The 20,896-nt window shown below is 43.0% G+C and overlaps 1 protein-coding gene across 4 annotated transcripts in view; it reads left to right on the top strand.

The window, feature by feature from the left end:
* Window positions 1-20,896, top strand: part of SETD2 (SET domain containing 2, histone lysine methyltransferase) — a gene marked incomplete at its 5' end in the record, with an annotated part of 151,353 nt that overhangs the window by 104,006 nt on the left and 26,451 nt on the right. For all 4 annotated transcript variants that reach the window (XM_084620147.1, XM_084620146.1, XM_084620145.1 and 1 more), the window contains 2 exons: window positions 863-1,002; window positions 6,487-6,598. In XM_084620147.1, the coding sequence (XP_084476273.1) occupies window positions 863-1,002; window positions 6,487-6,598 (252 nt within the window). The remainder of the gene's footprint in view (window positions 1-862; window positions 1,003-6,486; window positions 6,599-20,896) is intronic.

Raw genomic sequence — 20,896 nt, 5'->3', positions numbered from 1 at the left:
TGAGAAGGGCTGGTCGATTTCATATCCACTGTTCTTGTCTCCCACTCTAGCATTTGTAAACGCAGTACTCTCATAAGCTATCTATCTTAACATGGCAAGTCCTTTTCTCCTCCCTCTCTCTGTGTGGACTTTGCTGTGAATGATTCCTAAGCTTGGTTCTCTGTCCTGAGAAAAGAGAATCACTTGTGCTGTGTGTAGTGATCTGGTCTCAACGCTGCTCTGTGTAAGGGGAATATCTCTGCCTCCCTACCAGCCTCCTGTCTCCTCACTGTATAGGAAAGGTGATTAGGTTCTGTAGTGGCCTTGGTTTCAGACTGGATTCAGTATACTAAGCCTTTATCGTGTGAAAAGGGCTGTTGGTGCTGTTCTTGTCAGCCACCTCACAGAATAATGTAGATTCCTCTGAGGCTATTGATTGCCTAAAGTTATGTCTACGCTACAAACTTCTGCTGGCATAGCTACATCAATCGGGATGTGATCCTTGGGTGACATAACTGTGGCATCAGAAGCCCGAAGTGCATCTGCAATTATACCAGCAAATCTGTGCTTTTACCAGTATGGCTTGTTTCACTCATGTTTGCTGGTATAGCTGTGTCCACACTAGGAGCACTTTGCTGGTATAGTATGCCAGTTTTCCTATACATATTAGGCACTCCTAGTGTAGACATGGTCTTAAACTTGCTAAGTTAATCAAAAGCATCACACTGAAAGTGAAAAGTGGCCCACTGGACTACTGCTTTATAAATGGACTTGGTCAGGTAACCATTACTTTCTCATACACTGTAGCTTTGTATTAAAAACTTTGTAATGTTGTCGTTATTTGCTCATCTTTCTCTCTTTGCTGTTGTTGGGGTATTTTTAGCCAGAGCTGGTAGTGACCAACAATCTTCTGGATCTACCGCCGCCATCTCCTCCAAAACCCAAAACCATTGTCCTCCCTCCCAACTGGAAAACAGCCCGAGATCCAGAGGGGAAGATCTATTATTACCATGTGATCACAAGGTAAATGCTCACTTACCTATTCAGTGCTGATGTTCTTATTCATGTGTAAAAACTGCACCTTTATTCTGTGGTGGTGGTATTCCAAACTACTGTGCAATGTATTGACCTGTCTCTACAATGCTGTCTCTGCAAGGTGCTGCAGGAGGTAGGCTGGGGATTCGTTTAGCAGTGTCCCTCTGTCAGCACTGAGCCGATAACCCAGAATGATGTTAGGGGTCCTCTCCTTCTAGAGGTCTTAAATCATTAAAGACTCTGTGGTACTTTGTGTAAGTGGAGAGGTGTTAGCCCAGCAACCTGATGAAATGTTTGGCAAACCTTTTTCATACATACAAACTTCAGCTTCAATTGGAAACAGTTTTCCTCTTATCTTCCTATCTTAAAATATGACTGGCATGTCAAGTGTAAAAGCAAAATTAGGCAGGCCAAAAAAATAATTTGAAGAGCAACTAGCAAAAGGCACAAAAACTAACAGCAAAAATATTTTGAAGTACATCAGAAGCAGGAAGCCCGCCAAACAATCAGTGGGGCCACTGGATGATTGAAGTGCTAAAGGAGCCACTCAAGGAAAACAAGGCCATTGAGGAGGACCTAAATGAATTCTTTGCATCGGTCTTCACTGTAAAGCATGTGAGGGAGATTCCCACACTTGAGCCATTCGTTTTAGGTGACAAGTCTGAGGAATTGTCCCAGATTGAGGTACCAATAGAGGAGATTTTGGAACAAACTGAGAAATTAAACAGCAATAAGTCAGCAGGACTAGATGGTATTCACCCAAGAGTTCTGAAAGAACTCAGGTATGAAATTGCAGTACTAACAATTGTGGTATGTAACCTATCGCTTAAATCAGTCTCTTTACCAGATAGCTAGAGGGTAGCTGATGTAATGCTGATTTTTAAAAAGGCTCTGGAGGCAATCCTGGCAATTACAGGCTAGTAAACCTAACTTCAGTACCAGACAAGCTGGTTGAAACTATAGTAAAGAACAGAATTATTAAACACATAGATGAACGTGATATATTGGGGAAGAAGCAACGCCGCTTTTGTAAAGGGACATCATGCCTCACCAATCTTCTAGAATTCTTTGAGCATGTCAACAAATGTGGACAAGAGTGAGCCAGTGGATATAGTGTACTTGGACTTTCAGAAAGCCTTTGACGGTGTGATTGGGCAACAAAATGGCAAATGAAATTTAATGTGAATAAATGTAAAGTAATGCACATTGGAAAAGATAACCCCAACTATACGTACAATATGATGGGGGCTAATTTAGCTACAACTAATCAGGAAAGAGATCTTGGAGTCATCGTGGATAGTTCTCTGAAGATGTCGACGCAGTGTACAGCAGCAGTCAAAAAAGCAAATAGGATGTTAGAAATCATTAAAAAAGGGATAGAGAATAAAACAGAGAATATCTTATTGCCCTTATATAAATCCATGGTACGCCCACATCTTGAATACTGCATACAGATGTGGTCTCATCTCAAAAAAGATATACTGGCATTAGAAAAGGTTCAGAAAAGAGCAACTAAAATGATTAGGGGTTTGGAACAGGTCCCATATGAGGAGAGATTAAAGAGGCTAGGACTTTTCATCTTGGAAAAGAGGAGACTAAGGGGGGCTATGATAAAGGTATATAAAATCATAAGTGGTATGGAGAAAGTGAATAAGGAAAAGTTATTTACTTGTTCCCGTAATGTAAGAACTAGGGGCCACCAAATGAAATTAATGGGCAGCAGGTTTAAAACAAATAAAAGGAAGTTCTTCTTCACACAGCGCACAGTCAACCTGTGGAACTCTGCCTGAGGAGCTTGTGAAGGCTAGGACTATAACAGGAGAACTGGATAAATTAATGGAGGTTAAGTCCATTAATGACTATTAGCCAGGATGGGTAAGGAATGGTGTCCGTAGCCTCTGTTTGTCAGAGGGTGGAGATGGATGGCAGGAGAGAGATCACTTGATCATTACCTGTTAGGTTCACTCCCTCTGGGGCACCTGATATTGGCCACTGTCAGTAGACAGGATACTGGGCTGGATGGACCTTTGGTCTGACCCAGTATGGCCATTCTTATGTTCTAAACCAAAGGCTCTTAAGCAAACTAAGCAGTCATGGGATAAGAGGGAAGGTCCTCTCATGGATCAGTAACTGGTTAGGAGATAAGGAACAAAGGGTAGGAATAAATGTTCAGTTTTCACAGTAGAGATATGTAAGTAGTGAAGTCCCCTAGGGATTTGTACTGGGACCAGGGCTATTCAACATACTCATAAATGATCTGGAAAAAGGTGTAAACAGTGAGTTTGCAGATGATACAAAACTACACAAGATAGTTGTCCAAAGCAGACTCGGAGAGTTACAAAGGGATCTCACAAAACTGGGTGACTGGGCAACAAAATGGGAGATTAAATTTATTGTTAATAAATGCAAAGTAATGCATGTTGGAAAACATAATCCCAGCTATACATACTAAATGATGGGGGTCTAAGTTAGCTGTTAACATTCAAGAAAAAGATCTTGGTGTCATTTCAGTTGTCTGAAAACATCTGCTCAATGTGCAGCAAGTCAAAAAAGCTAAACAGAACATTAGGAACTATTAGGAAAGGGATAGATAAATCAGATAAAAAAATCATAATGCCACTATATAAATCCATGGTGTACCCACATCTTGAATACTGCATGTAGTTCTGGTTGCCCCATCTCAAATAAGATATATCAGAATTGGAAAAAGTACAGAGAAGGGCAATAAAAATGCTCAGAGGTATGGAATAGCTTCCATATGAGGAGACTGGTACTGTTCAGCTTGAAAAAGAGACAACTGCGTGGGGATATGAGAGAGGTCTATAAAATCATGAATGGTGTAGAGAAAGTGAATAAGGAAGTGTTGTTACCCCTTCATATAACACAAGACCCCTGTATCACCAAATGAAATTAATAGGCAGCAGGTTTAAAACAAACAAAAGGCAGTACTGCTACTTCACACACCGCAGTCAGACTGTGGAACTCCTTGCCAAAGGATGTTGTGAAGGCCAAAAGTAGAACTGGGTTGGAAAAAGGATTAGATAAGTTGATGGAGGATAGGTCCATCAATGGCTATTAGCCAAGATAGTCAGGTGTCCCTAACTAAACCTCTGGCTGTTAGAAGCTGGGGCTGGATAACAGGGGATGGGTCGCTTGATACATTTCCCCGTGTTATTCACTCCCGCTGAAGCATCACCGGCTATTGTTGGAAGACAGGATATTGGGCTAGAAGGACTATTGGTCTGACCCAGTATGGCCATTCTTATGTTCTTATGCTTTATGTGGTCGTTATGGTTTTTCATGGTTAATATAAGTCAGAAAAGAGGTTTGGATGGGAATTCAGTCTCTTATTTTAAGGAGAGCTAGTGTGAATAGTTCCATTAAAAAAAAAATGACTCTGTTGTTGATTTGTGCTATCCCTGATTTGTACTGGGACGTACAAGCCCCAGGTAATACCAACATAAGGAGCATTTCAGAACACCAGGCAATAGGAAGACCTTACTGATTACCTAACAAAAATTAATATTCCGTGTTTTGGGAGTCTTCATATAAAAGGAATGACATGCAATTCAGCCTTCAGCTGTTGGTATTGATACATTTAGGCAATGAATCCTCCATCAGTTGCTTTGGAAACTGCTGACTAAACCTTATTAGACTTAAACTCATAGCAGTTTTACCCCCTGGAAATGTTTTGTAGGCTCTTTTTTTAACTAGCAGCATTCTAAGGCTGATACAGTAGAGTCATATTGCATGATTACTCGTTTTCTCACCTCTTACTTATTGGTCCATTTTTCCCTATGGGGCAGATATTAGTTTAATATTATGCCTTATGTAGTGATGGAATAAAATCCAGGTGCTCACCATTAAGTAGGTTTTTAAAATAGTGTATTAGGTTTGCAGAAGGACATGTGGTCCATTTAAACAAGCATATTTAATTTTCCACACAGTCCTCTCATAGACTTTAAGGTCAGAAGGGACCATTGTGATCATCTGGTCTGACCTGCACGTTGCAGGCCAGAGAACCTCATCCACCCATTCCTGTAATAGACCCCTAACCTCTGGGTGAGTTTACTGAGTCTTCAAATCAAGATGTAAAGACTTCAGGTTACAGAGAATAAACCATTTACTCTTCTCCCTGACCCCACCCCCAAAATAAGTTTTTGTTTGGATTGTGATGATTGTCTGGGTACTTCCATTGATGAATCAAAACCAGAACCTTCAAACCAGATGGTCCCTTTTCTTCATGGTTTCAGATACTTTGTCCATAGTGTATAGACAGCTATAAGTTCAGGCCTTGTTTGGAATCAAAAGTTAGAGATGGAAAAGACCTATGTAACATTTGGTCATTTAGTCTATCTGCCGGGACCCAGTGCAGAATAGTTCTCTCTGTTGTCCCCTTCAGGATTTTGATTAGTCTAATTTTAAATGATTCCAGTGATGGGATGGGGCTTTCAAAACTTCTGGGAGACCATTCCACAGTCAAATAGACAGCATTTTTAAGACATCTTTCCTGATAGCCTAAATTTTCCATTGCACCATTTTGTCCCATTACTTGTACTTACCGCACCTTGGATCACACTAAACAATTTCTCTCCCTTGTTGATGGATATACCCTTTCGGTGGCAATTATCTCTCATTTGTCATAATTTAGCCAAGCTTTTCCATATTAAATTAATTATTCTTCGTCAATCAATCGATCTCTCCAGTCCTTTGTTCATTCTTGTTGCACTTCTTATGAAATCTTCCCTGTTTGTCTGCATCTTTCCAGTAATGAAATGCCTAGAACTGAACACTTGATTCCAGGTGTGGTCTGACCTCATTTCTGTAGAGAAGAGACTACTACCCTCAGGCTCTGTGATGTGATGTCTCTGTACAGGCAAACCAAAACTGCACTGTTTCTGCTTACTACCATGTTGCTTTTCAAATTCATGTAATCCCTACACCTTTCAGCATTACAGTCTCCCAGGTATATGATGATTTCCCCAGATGCACTAGCTTGGAACCTCGTTTTATTTCATAAACATGTCTGTTCTGCATAATTCTCCGTCTTCACTGGCATTCATAACTACCCTATTTGGTATCATCTGTGTATGCCATTACTGTGCTATTAGTCATTATTGATCTGGAAGAAAAGACAATGTTAAGATTAGATCTGTCCCTAATCCAGTGGCATGCTCATAGATGCCCCAACTTGAAATGCATTGCTGTTTATTGTTGACTTATTTATAATACTTTCAATGCATGTGACACTGTTCATATCCCTGTCAATTCAAAATATTATTTTCCAGGAGGTTTTTGTGAGGCACTGGTTATGTGTGATCAAAGCTGAGAGTCCTGTTTACAGTCAGTTATTTGCAAGAAGGCAATCAGGGCTGGCTTCCAAGTGTCCAGAATAGAGGCTATGATGGTAATTTCATGTGTGTGCTTCCATTACTTCAAGATATGAGTGAGACCGTTCCCTTCTTTCTCTAGGCAAACCCAGTGGGATCCTCCTACTTGGGACAGCCCCGGAGATGATGCCAGCCTCGAACATGAAGCTGAGATGGACCTTGGGACTCCAACGTACGATGAAAACCCAATGAAAGTAAGTGTGCAATCAGCAGATGGAACATCTCCTCTTTCACTGCTTTAAATGGAGGAGTGGAAAATTGTCATTCTCGAAATCCTGTGGCCAACTAGTCTACTGTGTAGCAAATACAAGCATGTGAGAAAATTCAAATTGTTGAAAGCATGGATGTCAATATCTTATACACACTGAATACGAACAGAAGATAGAGGTGTTCTTTTCAATGTCGACTGAAAAGCTCAAATTAATGGTCTGGCCAGATGTTTCTGAAAGCTTTGTTAGTATACCATTAAACAAGGTTTTCTTTGGCCCTTTGGCATAGGAAATAGGTGAACCTTTCCAATAAGAAAATATATTAGTAGAGTATTGGCCCCCTCTAGCTCTAGAGAACACTAGTACCACCCGTTCTGTTCCATAACTGCTGAAGAAGTTTCTCTTCATTATCTGGAACTTCTCTTACAGGAGCTAGGAGGAGGCCGTGGTAGACTCCCTCTCAGACATGATGGCTTGTTTTGTTAGAGGTGTTCCTGAAGTTCTAGCTCCCTCTCCCCCCGCCAAAGAAATAAATACCCATATTGGGTTATATTTGACCCTGACACTTTACGAAGTCAGTGTCATGGATCCAGTGTTTGAGTCTGACTGAGCAAAGAGAATTATTTTGTGTTATTGGTCTAGAAAGAATTTGTGTATGTTCATATAGATGTCATACTCTTAAAGCTGGGCATCAGTGGTGGAATCATGTTTCTGAAACTGGGATGCTTTGCAACTCAAGAGAGAAAAGCTTACAGTTCTTCTTTGAGTGATTGCACATGTCCATTCCGTGCTAGGTGTGTGTGTGCCTCGAGCACAGTCACTGGAAATTTTTCCCTCAATGGTACATGTCAGATTGGCTCCAGTGCCTCCTGGAGCCACATGCTCATGGTGCCAGTATAAAGGGTCCAGCCGACCCCGCACCCCGTCAGTTCCTTCTTACCACTCATGGCGGTCGCTGGAACTGCTCATTTCCCCTATTTCTTTCCTCACTAGTTACTTATTTTTCATTTGGACTATAAATAGTTCTTGTACATAGTTTGGATGAAGATTCTGCCTTATTAGTGGTGCCAAAAAAGAAACCTAAGAAGCAGCTGGCTGAGAGGGGGTGTTCCCTGACTCAGAAAAAGGCCAAGCTTGTGGAGCGCAGTGGAGTGCGACCTGAGTTAGAACCCTTGGTGTTTCTCCCTCCCCCCGATGTCAGGGACACATTCCAGATGCTCATATTTTGTGGCCATGGAGAGGACTCCTCTGTCCCATCATGCAGCACCTGACCTGGACTCTGGTACTGAGCCCATTACTGATCCTTAGGATCTAGACCTGAAGGATCCAGTTGGTGCAGAAGGAGAAGAGGAGGGCCCCCTGTTGGTGATGACTTAAATAGCTTCTGATGAGCTTTGAAGAGGGTGGCCTCAAGCTTAGGGCTGCAACTGGAGATAGTCAAAGAATCCTCCCACAGCCTCGTCGACATCTGGGCAGCGGCGAGGCCGACTAAAGTGGCTCTGCCTTTCAATGAGGCTACCATGGGACCAGTTAAAGCCTTGTGGCAAAACTCATACTCCCTGCCGCCCACCTGTGGAGAGCTGAGAAGCAGTACTTTGTTCCCACCCAAGGGTATGAATACTTTTGCTCCCACCTCCCGCCAGGGTCCCTGGTGGTCTCGGGGGCCACCAAAAGGGAGAGACGGGCTGCATGGAGCAACCCCTAAGACAAAGGACTCAAAGACGCTAGACCTATTTAGTCGAAAGACCTATTTTATTCTACAGGAGGTTTACAGCTCCGCTTCTCCAACCATCAGGCGTTGTTAGGGAGATATGACTTTAATGTCTAGAACTCCATGTCAATGTTCAGAGACTTGCTTCCCCAGGCGTCCAGGCAGGATTCTACCAGTGTGGAGAAATCAGTAGCCGGGGCCTCCCTGCAGGCCACCCTGGACGAGACAGTCTCAGTGGCTAAATCCCTGGTCATGCACAGGTGTTCTTGGCTGTAGTTGGGCCTGCCAACGGAGGTCCAGCAGTCTCTCCAGGACCTTCCGTTTGAAGGAGCCTCGCTCTTCTCAGACCAGACAGATGCAAAGCTCCTTGGACTGAAGGACTCCAGAGCTCTACCTTCAGTCCCTGGGCTTTTACACCCCAGGACCCTTGGGGGAGCATTTCAAGAGTCAGCAGAGTGCCCATTTCTCCACTCTGACATCCCAACCTGCAAAAGAAATGAAGCCGGGGTTTTAAGCACAGACAGCCACCCCCATCCACCTCAGCATCTCTACCCACCCCACCCAGATACTTGGGGTGGGGGGGGGAGCTCTAAACAGAGCTTTTGATGGGATGCCCGAAGGCATTATATCATTTCCCATAATGCCGGATCCTGTGTTCCCACTGTTTTCAGACTGCCTGTCCCACTTCAGCTGAGCAGGATCTCATATAACCATAGACCTTTGGGTGCTGAGTACTGTAGGGATGGGTTATATTCTCCAGCTTGTTTCCACCCCTTGGTCGCACCCTCCCTTCCTGTCCCTCTCCAGAGACCTACTCACAAGCAACTCTTAGCCCTGGAGGTGCATGCCCTCCTCCGAGTGGGAGCTGTGGAGGAGAATCCTCAGAATTTAAGAGGGAGGGGGTTTACTCTATTTCCTAATTCCCAAAACCAAAGATGTCAGGCCTATCTTAGACCTGCACCATCTCAACGGCTATCTCAAAAGGCTGAAGTTCCACATAGTCTCCTTGGCCACCATCATTCCCACCCTGGATTTGAGGGACTGGTATGCTGCTCTCTATTTGAGAGGCGCCTATTTCTACATCACAGTTTTCCAAGGACACAGGTTATTCAGGTTCATTGTGAATTGTGAAACTACCAATTTGCTGTTCTTCCATTTGACCTGTTGGCAGCCCCATGGATTTTTATGAAATGCATGGCGGTACTGGCGGCCTTCTTGAGAAGGTGAGGGGTACAAGTGTACCTGTATCTCAACAACAGGCTTGTCAAAGGCCAGTCCAAGGCTCGGCGTCTGCCTCATTCAGTCAACCTTTCAGGCATTGGGCTTGCTATTAAACAAAAATCTACCCTCAGCCCAGTGCAGAGGATCAAGTTTATTGGAGCAGTGCTCAACTCCACCCAGACCAAGGCCTTCCTCCCAGAAACCCACTTCCAGCTGACAGCGTCATTAATAGCACAGGTCAAGGCCCACCCTCTCACAATGGCACATTTCTGCCTCAGACTTCTAGGTCACATGGCATTGTGCACATACGTAGTGTGGTATGCAAAGCTACACCTCTGACCCTTTCAAGTTTGGCTGGCCTCAGTGTTCTCACCGAACCGCCACCACTTGGACTCCGTGCTCTCTGTACCTCCTCTGGTCCTCGCCCCCTCTTGATGGGCTGCACAGACGTTCCCTTCATCAGGCTCCAGTCTTCCATATCCCTAGTCTTTTGGATGTGTCTGAGCTAGGGTGGGTGGGGCTCGCCTGGGGCACCTCAGGACCCCAGGGCCTTTGGGTCCAGAAAGAGCTATCATCACATATCTTTGTCAGAGAACTCGGCGCAATCCGCCTAACCGGTCAGGTGTTCCTACCGCACATCGCAAACGAGCATGCTAGTGCTCACGGACAACACGGCAGCCATGTACTACCTCAGCAGGCAGGGAGGGGCTTGCTCTTCCCCCCTGTGTTGGGAAACTATTCACTTAAGGGAGTTTTGCATAATGCACTCAATCCACCTCGAAGCTCCTCACCTTCGGGGGGCCCAGAACGAACTGGCAGATCACCTCAGTAGGTCTTTCCCTGGTCATTGTGAGTGCTTCCTCCATCCCGACATAGTGAGGGTCGTTTTCCAGCAGTGAGGGACTTTCCCATATAGGCCTGTTTGCGACCAGACACAACAAGAAATGTCACCACTTTTGTTCCCTGCAAGGCCACAGCCCAGGCTCGCACACAGACGCTTTCTTGCTCCCTTGGACGGAGCATCTTGTTTACAATTCCCCCCCATTCCACTTGTGCACAAGGACCCAGTCTGGCCCCATTGCCACTGGTTTGCCACACTGCTAGGTCTTTTAGAAACGACTCCAATACCACTCCCTCTCCTCCTGGACCTGATCCCACAGGACCATGGTTTAATGCTCCATCCAAACCTCAGCACTCTCCACCTGACAGCTTGAAAGCTCCATGGCTGAATCCCATGGAGTTGGTCTGTTCAGAGTAAGTCCGCCAGGTCCTTCCAGGTAGCAGGAAACCCTCTACCAGAGCTATATACCTCACCAAGTGGAAGTGCTTTTCCATTTGGACCTCCCAGCCATACGATAGTCTCTGGAGACTGTTCCTGGAGTATCTGCAACATCTAAAACAGCAAGGTCTGGCAATACCGTCAGTTAAAGTACACCTTGCAGCGATCTCAATGTTCCACCCTCCAGTGGATAGCTAATCAGTTTTCTCGCATGAAATGTCCATCTGCTTCCTGAAGGCCTAGAAAGACTATACTCTCAGATTCTGGAGTCCATTCCCCTGGGAAACCTAAACCCCATCTGATCAAAACTCATGGGCCCCCTGTTTGAGCTGCTGGTTACTTGTTCCCTATAATACCTTTCCCGGAAAGTGGCCTTTCTGGTGGCTATTACTTTGGCCAGAAGGGTCTTAGAGATTTGGGCCCTTACGTCAGAACCACCGTACACGGTCTTCTTTAAGGACAAGATACAGTTATGCCCCCACCCTGCATTCCTCCCAAAGGTAGTTTTGTAGTTTCACAGTAATCAGGCAATTTTCCTGCTGGTTTTCTTTCCGGAACCTAACGCAAACAGGGAGGAACAACATGTCCAAACACTGCATGTTAAATGTACTCTAGTGCTCTATTTTGAGAGGACAAAACCATTCTGTAGATCCATTGTGGCAGTAGCAGACAGGATGCAAGGCCTTCCCATCTCACTTCAGAGGCGCTCAACCTGGATTACAGCATGCATTCGCACGTGCTACGAGCAGGCAGGGGTCCCGCCAGCAGCTGTCTTGACTGTCCATTCTACAAGGGTGCAAGCTTCTTCAGCAGTGTTCCTGGCCCAGGTCCCTATCCAGGACATGTGCAGAGCAGCAACTTGGTCATCAGTGCACACATTTTCTTCCTGCTACACCATCACCCAGCAGGCCAGGGATGATGCCGGGTTTGGTCGAGCCATGTTACAATCAGTATGTCCATAAACTCTGATCCCACCACCTGCATTACTGCTTGGGAGTCACCTAATGGGGAATGGACATGTGCAAGCACTCGAAGAAAAAAAATGTTACTAACCTTTCCATAACTGTTGTTCTTTGAGATGTGTTGCACATGTCCATTCTACGACCCACCCTCTGACCTCTCTGTTGGAGTTGGCTTGCAAGAGGGAACTGAGAAGGGTACGGGGTCAGCTGGTCCCTTTATACCAGCGACATGAGAGCACGGCACTTGGGGGCATTAGAGACAACCCCACGGGTACCACTGGGGGGAATATTTCTGGGGACTGTATCGAAGCGCGCCCACACCTAACACAGAATGGACATGTGCAACACATCTCGAACAACTGTTACGGAAATGTTAGTAACTGTTTTTTGGGGACAAGGTCATAGATAGTATCCTCAAAAGGGAGACTCTGTCTATCCCAAAAGAGGCAGCCTGAATTCAGTGGGCAGAGCACAAGATTTAGGAGGCAGGTGATGGGGGTTCTGTTCCTGGCACTGCCACTGACCAGCTATGTAACCTTGGGCATGTCAGTTATTCTCTCAGTGCCTTTGTTTCTCCATGTCTGAAATGGGGATGATTCTTTGTAAAACACACTGAGATCTATAGAGGAAGTTTGATATAAAGCTAATGTGATACTGAGAGTATATAGAATTTAACATTGAGTGGCAGTCCTTTCAGCACACTTAATTTTTTTTCTCCCCTGCTGAATATACCTTCCAGGTTTCACTGATCACCGAGCCCACCTTACTGGCCCATTTAGAGTTTTTTAAAAGCTGCTATTTAGCTTTATAGTTAAGCACTCTTCTATAAATACATAGTTTGACTGCTCTTACTTCAAAAGCTGATGGTTTTTAACTCTCCCAAAGGAGCCATTATTGCCTGTATTGTTAGAGCATAAGGGATTGTAAATCCAAGGATTGTCTGTCATATAGGAAGCTGAGTGTTAAAAATGTGTAGCAAATTCCCACTGAGAAAGTAACTTCACTTGCAAAGCAAACAAAGAGGCTAGTTGGCTTGGTTTTTCTTAACATCCCATGGCCTATGTCCAAGGTCTCAGTGAGGATCTGAAATCAACTTTTTTCTTTTCTTGCACTCTTACACTTTAAACAAATGAGGGTAAAAAGGAGACCTGTGTCAAGGTGCACTGGAGAGCGTGTTTTATTGCGTTATAGCATCATAGAATCATAGGACTGGAAGGGACCTTGAGAGGTCATCTAGTTCAGTCCCCTGTGCTCATGGCAGGACTAAGTTATAACTTCCTGGAAATGGTTTACTATGGACATAGCCCCTAAACCTGTTGACTTTAGAATGTTGCTATATTTTCAGAAAAACTCAGCATCCAGAAGCTCTCTTTGAAAACACAACAAAACTGATCAACTTCCATCTTTCTAGCCCCCTCACAATCCTGAAAACTCTCAGCCCAACCTCCTGTTCAGACTATTCCCTCTCTCTACCTACTGTTGCTGGTCACCCCCAGGCCCCCTTTCTATCTTCCATGGTAATGCACTGCTAGTTAACCCATCTTCTCCCTGCTAGTTGCCCACACAGTGCTCAAGTCACGAACTCTCAGATACATGGGAAGCACCAGGTGAAGTTCACTGTGGGTTTCTGTTGCTTATATTACCGAGACGTCTAGGATTGGGCCCTGTTGTTCTAGGCACTGTACAAACATAGAGATAGATTTTGTGCCTGCCATGAAGAGCTCTGCTCTAAGCAGGAGTAGCCTTGTCCCACTTCACTTCTACTGTGGAGACTTTCCTCAGCCTCATGTACAAATGTCCGTAGGGCTCTCCTAAAAGCCCTTGAAAACGTCCAGTTGCTAGGTGTTGCCACCTGGAAAGAAGCCAGGGTCCTAGGGGGTTAATAAAATCCATGTGTTTTTTCTCTCTAAGTATTATAGCATTCAGCATTGTTATAAATATCTAATTTGCAAATGTTTACTCCCTTGCGAAAAAGAACACCACAAAAATAATGAGCAAGAACTTGGTATACAACTGCTCAGCTGTGGAGCAGTTAGTTTTGCAAATTGACAAAGAAATCCATTAGGCCATTTTAACTACTTTGCTGTTGGTTCTGTATCCCATCGGCTGCATTTGCTTTCGACTGGCATCCATGGAATGTCAAGACATTCCTGGTATGGTAGGCAGCAGTCGTCCCTTAAAATAGATGAGTTGTAAAGATACAACACATCTTGTCGTTTCTGGTTCTCTTTTGCCTGTGTAGTTTTTTAAAAAAGGCAATTGTGTACATTTTCAATGCAGGGGGTTTCCAGTGTGACTTAACTAACTCCCTGCACCACACCATTTTGAAAATGTCTACCTTTAAAGTAGTTCGTGTGATGGACAAAAGGATTAAAAATTCTATAAATTAATTTCCTTTATGAATGCTCTTGATTTTTAAAATTGAAAGAAATGTTAAATTTGCACTTTTTCACCATTTATATAGTTGCATTTAACTCAGCCTGAAAAAAGTAAGAAGTCTAATCAATTTACCTTTTGTTTAAAATCTGATTCTGGTCAATTTTGTTTTCTTGTTTACCTGTATTAACCCAATCCTGCTCTATGTAGGTTGCAAACAGCACAGGAAAATTGTTGCATCCAAACCAAAAGCATGCTTTCCGTCTAAACTTAAAAGGATGTTCATAAAGACATTTCAATTAAGTTTTGTAAAATATTTATTAAACAAAACCTTTATCTTAAATCCTCCTAGTGTCCCTTTTAATTAGAATACGTTAGTTTGTCTACTTGAAAATAAAGGCCTCACTGTTCCTGAGAATGAGAAATGAATTGGAAAAAGTGATTGCTCTTTGTTCTGATCCATCAAACTCTGGAATCTGTTATGTCTGAATCTTGCCTTTAGGTAGTAACTTAATGGTGCCTGGACTAACAAGGTTAGGGACACTTCCTATTGTAAATGGAAAAGGACCTGATCTGCATTAATTTGTATTAGGAATGGGTCCTTTTGTAAATCAGGATATTTCGTTTGGGTCAGAGGCAGTCATAATTTTAAAGGATCGATAGTTTTTAGTCTCTGTATTAAACATATAATGAATAGATTGCACTTCACTTTCAAGAACAGTATGATAAAATACACGTATGTGCTGTTGGTAAAAGATAACCATTAAAAACGGGGAAATGGTCATTAAAAAATATATACAAAGTTTTGGAATATATAATCAATAGACTAGATGGTGTTGAAGGGACACCAACTTAAAAATCATATCTGTTTTGATTTACCTAGTATGGATGCCTTAAATTACAGTAACAAAGTCGGGGGGGGGAGGGGAATGTTCTGTATTTTTCCAATTTTTCTGTACATTTGGCAGAACTTTGTGCATTGTCAGTTTCATTGTTTCTCCTGCACAGTCAGTTTTTCCTGTTAGTGTGGGTCTTTCATGCATCAACAGGAGTTCCTCCTCCTCCTCCTCCTCCTCCCCAAAAAAGCAGCCTTGACATTTTTTTTAAAATATAGGACAGTGAAATTGTAAAGCCACAGAAACTGGTAGGGAGACTATGGGCAGCTGAAGGTACTATTAGTTTGCATCTTGAAATTGGCTAGGTTTCAGGTTGATTGCATTCCATTAAAATTTTCAACATTTTGTGCTGTGCTATCTCACCAAATTAGACTCTTTTGCTGCTGTTAGAGAGCTTTGCTGTAAAATGAAAGACTTCATGCCATGTTTCAAGATGACACTGCTTCAGCATCACACTGACATCATGGTGCATTGTAAGTGCTGAGATACGGCTTGTCAGTATTTTACATTCGCTTTTATGAAAGGCTGCAGTTGTAAAAGACAGGCTAAATTTTACTTTATGCACTTATAATCCAAAAAATTTGGAATTCATTGTAATAATATTACTAATGCTGACTTCAGTTGAAATAAATGTGGGTCTGATGCTTGTTTCTCTGGGAATTTCACTGTAAATTAGGTCAGGTTTGCCAGTGCACATGTAAGTGAGCACAGAGGAGTGGTACAACCACTGATATAATTAATCTCCACCTACTCTTGGTGAATTCATCAAAATTAAATCAAGATCTTAGTTGTTTTAGTAGATTCTGTTTAGTCGTGATTATTAGACATAATTGGAGGAAATCTTCTGGAGTTCATTATGTCAATGTCATATTTAGAATTCACTTTCTTTTATTTAAGAAGAACAAACTTCTGTTATGCATCTAGTGCAAAATATACAACATTTGTCACCTGTCTAAAGACATGAAATTGCACTATCTTAAGGAACTGAATGTTGTAATTAAAATCAAGGTAAATTTCATGAGGGCTGGAAAATGGGAGCTGTGTGTTTAATACAGTATTTATATGGGTAACTGCCCTTCCTCTCCCAAGTCTTTTGAAAAGTTCTGTGAAGTTCATTTTTAGTACCCATGTTGTTGTAGGTATGTGAAATCTCTGTGAGAGACCTTACGTAGGGCTGTGGGATCCAGTGTCATCTTTATGCTGATGATGCTCAGCTCAACATCTCCTTTTCATTGGACCAAGACAGATGTTCCCTTGCTCTGTATCTGACAGATATGGACTTGGGTGCTCAATGTGGAGAAGACCAAAGTGATACTGTTTACCAGAGGGAAGCATTCTGAGCATCTGGCAAAGTCTCTCCTTCAGTTGAAGGAATTTGCATCCTTGTAAAGGTAGTTAGCAATCTTGAACTCTTATTTGAGCCCTCTCTACTCCGAGAATTGGCCAGAAAAACCTTCTGTGGTTTACAACTAGCTAAGAAGGTAAGTCCCTTGCTCTCAGGTGTGGAACTTACTACAGTCAAATACTCCATGGCTCTAAATTATTGCCACACACTATGCCTTGGCTAACCTTAAGCCATGTTTTGTTTTATGACAATGTATTGCTTAGTCACTAGAAAGTGTTTTAACTTTTTCCTTTTACAGACATGCCTTTTTGTTGTCTGTATTAGAAATAGCAATGTGTTTACAAATATTCAAACTGAATGCTGTCCCGTTCTTGCTTAAGACACAGGCTGTCCACATTCAGTAACAAGCGTTCAGAAGTAGACACATTCCCACTTACTCTGGTTTTGTACCTTTTGGGGTAGGAACTAGGATCAAATTTCAGACACCATTCAAGCTCTTTCTCATCTAGAGTCAGTGCTCTTTCTGCTGAGGAGTAGTGGTGCCGCAGTCCTTGGTCTGATTAGCTTGTTACCTTGCATCACTGCTCTGTGCCGTGGGGTGAGACGCAGAGGCACAATTCTGGAATATTGGCAGTAATGGATGTGGCGTTGATGACAGATGGTCTTCACCAATGGTTATTTCCCCTCTTTGATTCATTTGACCCACAAAGGAAGGCTTGACCAGATTGTACATCTACTCATTTTGTTAATAAACCCAGAGCCCAAAGGTGGCTGCATTTCAGTGGTGGGCAAAGCAAACCCTCTGTGTAGTTTGCATATCAATTTAAGTGTTTTATCCTTGGTTGAAAGATGCTGTAGATGCATTAAAGCATGGTTATTATCATTACTTCAATTCATCTTTCATAAAAAATTATTTTGAAGTCTGCTGTGTTGCTCCCACCTCTTTCATTCTCTTTTAAGAAGCAGGAGTCAAGGACGGATTTCGTTCTTGCTTTAAAGGATGAGTTTGTGCCTTTGGGAAGTAGCAGTTAAAATATCTAGGATTTATTTATATATATATATATATATTTTTTAAGGTGTTTGTCTGTATTTAATACATCAACCCTTGTATTTCCAGCCCACTATATTAATGTCTCCTGTACTACAGTTCTAGAAGGCTACCCAATAGTTACAGTAACGTGGTGGTTCCTTCTATCTTCTTGTTTGCCTTGTCTTCCTTTAAAAGAAGGTGGAGGACATCAACAGGCATGGGGTCCCCCTTCTGACTTTCTTGGTGTATTTGGTGCTCCTACCTTCCAGTTTCCAGGATCTCCCTTTCAACTGACCACGCTGACCTGCTCCCTCCCTCACGTGCTAGTCTCTTCCGTTTCATCGCCTCTTCGTTTACAACCCTGACCTTTCTCCCCCTGTTTCCTTCTCTCAGGTTCCTGACTACCATCTTCTTTGCCCCTCTTGCTCCTCAAGACCAGCTGGTGCTGTTAACTCAGCTCTACAGCATTTCCATTTAACCCATTGCCCACTGATACAAGATTAAGGAATCTGAATCTCGTCAGAGTGCTCTTTTTTCATATTACGGGTATGGTGTGCAGCACTGGAGTGTACGTGCACTCCATTTTCCTGCTAGGCAGGAATCCAATCAAGGTAGAGCTTACTTGTCAATTAGGAAGACGTTGGAGTGATGTAAACAACAAATCCTGTGTCCTGTGCTGAAATACAAGCCTCTGATACTATTTCTGATACAACTGTGATTCTCGCATTTCAGGTTTCAGAGTAACAGCCGTGTTAGTCTGTCTTTGCAAAAAGAAAAGGAGTACTTGTGGCACCTTAGAGACTAACCAATTTATTTGAGCATGAGCTTTCGTGAGCTACAGCTCACTTCATCGGTATGCTTCCGATGAAGTGAGCTGTAGCTCACGAAAACTCATGCTCAAATAAATTGGTTAGTCTCTAAGGTGCCACAAGTACTCCTTTTCTTCTCGCATTTCAGTTACTGTCTGCAACGTCCTTCTCTCTGGCCTTGACAAAGGCAGTCATGCCCCGCTGATATCCATTCAGAAGGCTGCTGCAAAGACCACTTTCCTAGCCCTGCTTTGACCATGTCACCTTCTCTTTGCATCCCTTCACTGGCTCCCTCTTCTCTCTTGTATCAGACATAAGCTACTTGTCTTCACTTTCAAGGCCATTCACGACCTATCCCTACCCTCCCTATTATTTCTCATTCAGTGTTGAAAGATCAGCTTCCCCTCTGATAGGCCTATGATGCTAGCCTCCATTGTCATCTTGTTACATTTTCAAACAAGCACCTTTGTGCTTTCTCCCACGTTGCCGCTCACTCCCGGGAGAAGTTCCCCATCAACATCTCCAACGCCCTCCTCAGAACTCTCCTTTGCTGTGAAGCCTGTCAGAAAAGTGACAACAGCTAGGCTGCTAGTGTGCAGAGACCACTACCAATGATACTGACCAGTATTGTCTCATTTCCTTGTACTCCCATGTTGGTCTGTCTATCCCTCTGTTGTTTCTTGTGTTATAGGTAGATTGTAAGCTCCTTGGAGCAGGGACTGTCTTTGTGTTCTGCGTTTGTACAGTGCCTAGCACAGTGGCATCCTGATCCATGTCTAGGGCTCCTAGGCACTTTTGCAATAAAAAGAAATCTAAGCAAGTTTCTGTACTAAAAGAAAAAATACACTGAGATTAAAGATAATAAAGTTAACATTAATTTTATTTCTCACAGCTTGCAGCTTGAGATTTTTTTCTCCCTCTGATTTGATTCTTTCATTTGATGAGCACGGACTTCAATCCATCTTGCATGTTTCAAAACCAGCTGCAATTAACCAAGATGATCATGTTTTAACTTCAACTTATGTATCATGTTTGATTTGCCAAATCTGGAACATGTGCAACAGTCCCTTCACCCTCACAGTTCTGGGGAATAGTATTTGCTAGCTTGCAGCTACTAGAGAGCCACTGGGCTGCAAAATATTTGTCTGTAGATTTGAAGCAAAACAAAAGTTGTTCGTGTTGATTTTAATTTCTTGGCACCAGGATGGTAGATTTAAGAGTATTTTGATCCTTAAATTGTAATTTTAAATTTTCATATGTAAAATGTAACTTGCAGTATAACTACCATCCTATCACAAGTTTAAAAACTGATATAGTACATGCTCTTTGTATTCCAGGTGCACTGGATCAGAGCCACATCGTGTTAGGTGCTGTCTAAACAGAGTGAAAAGACAGTCTATAATTTAACCTAAGGCAAGAAATGGGTGAAACCAACAATAGAAAGGAGTGGGGGGATGGAGAATGAGGGAGAGAGTAATGAGACAGTGAGTTCATCTAAGGCCTTCTGTGCACAGCTAAATTATTTCCTGTTGGTTAAGACCATTGTCAAGTTGGGGTCATCTGTGTGACTAAACCACTTGTCAGCGTTCATTTAATAATTCCCCCTGCTGTGCTTATTTAACACAAGAGACTCTCTTCTTCCTTGCCTCAATCTTCATTTCAGAAGAGGGCAGGTGCTAAGAATAGCCTTGGCATGTCCCTTCCAAAATGCCAGCTCTCACAAGCAGAGCAGCTTGCTTTCATCTTGTGCAGAAAAGGGTCATGTTTGAGGCACAGGAGCCATGAATGGTTCTCCAGGGAAGAATCCAACATTCCACTGCAGGGAGCTCTGAGCAGGTTTCAGCTGCACATTGTTATTTTCTTTGGTTTAAACAAACAAAACAAACTCATCTCTGTTCTGCGTGTTCCTTCCCTTCCTTCCTTCCGTTTCAGCTGGGTCCTGTCTATGCTACAGATTGAGTCTGTAACCAGGTAGGGTTATGGCTGGTTTTGAACATGGTTTGTGTCCACATACAACATGGTTAATACTTTGTTTGTTAGTATCCATGGCAGCTAAATGTTCTACCCTTGCCATAGGCTTAGACTGATGCGTGGTTGTCTACCTATAATTGGTTTGGCACACTGTGTTTTGAAGTGCACAGAGGACCCACTGATTGTATCTAGGCAATTGGTTTGGCCAGTCCTCCTTCCTCCCAGTCCTCCCTATGGTAGGACACCATAAAGTATATTACCTTGTGTGATTCTGGTGCTACTCTGCTTGCGTGTCCTCCAGAACCTGTCCGCTAATGAGGCTGTGAGACGGCTGCACAGATTTTTTTCCCCCTGTGCAGCGATCCAAACGCAGGTAAGATGTTAGGCTTAGAACAAATAGGCGTTGACACATTTGTGTCATGGGAAAACCTTGTTGTGAGGACACAACCATGTAACTGGGTCAGAGGAGTGTCACGTATTGGTTTGAAAAACACATTTGTATCTGTAGAGTAGATCAGATCTAAGATTGCAACATGAACATTTAAGCAGAACGGGATTTTGAATTATTGACAAAACTTTACATTGAAATTTTGATCTTAAAAAAGGGGTGATTGTTTAGAGAAAATTTCAGTGACAAATTCATCCTGTTTTCTAGTCAGCTTAACAACTGGTTGAAAAAAAAT

Source organism: Lepidochelys olivacea, assembly GCF_965140295.1.
Source record: "Lepidochelys olivacea isolate rLepOli2 genome assembly, chromosome: 2".
In the NCBI taxonomy this organism is placed as follows: Eukaryota; Metazoa; Chordata; order Testudines; family Cheloniidae; genus Lepidochelys; species Lepidochelys olivacea.
This window is presented reverse-complemented; position numbering and strand designations above follow the sequence as displayed.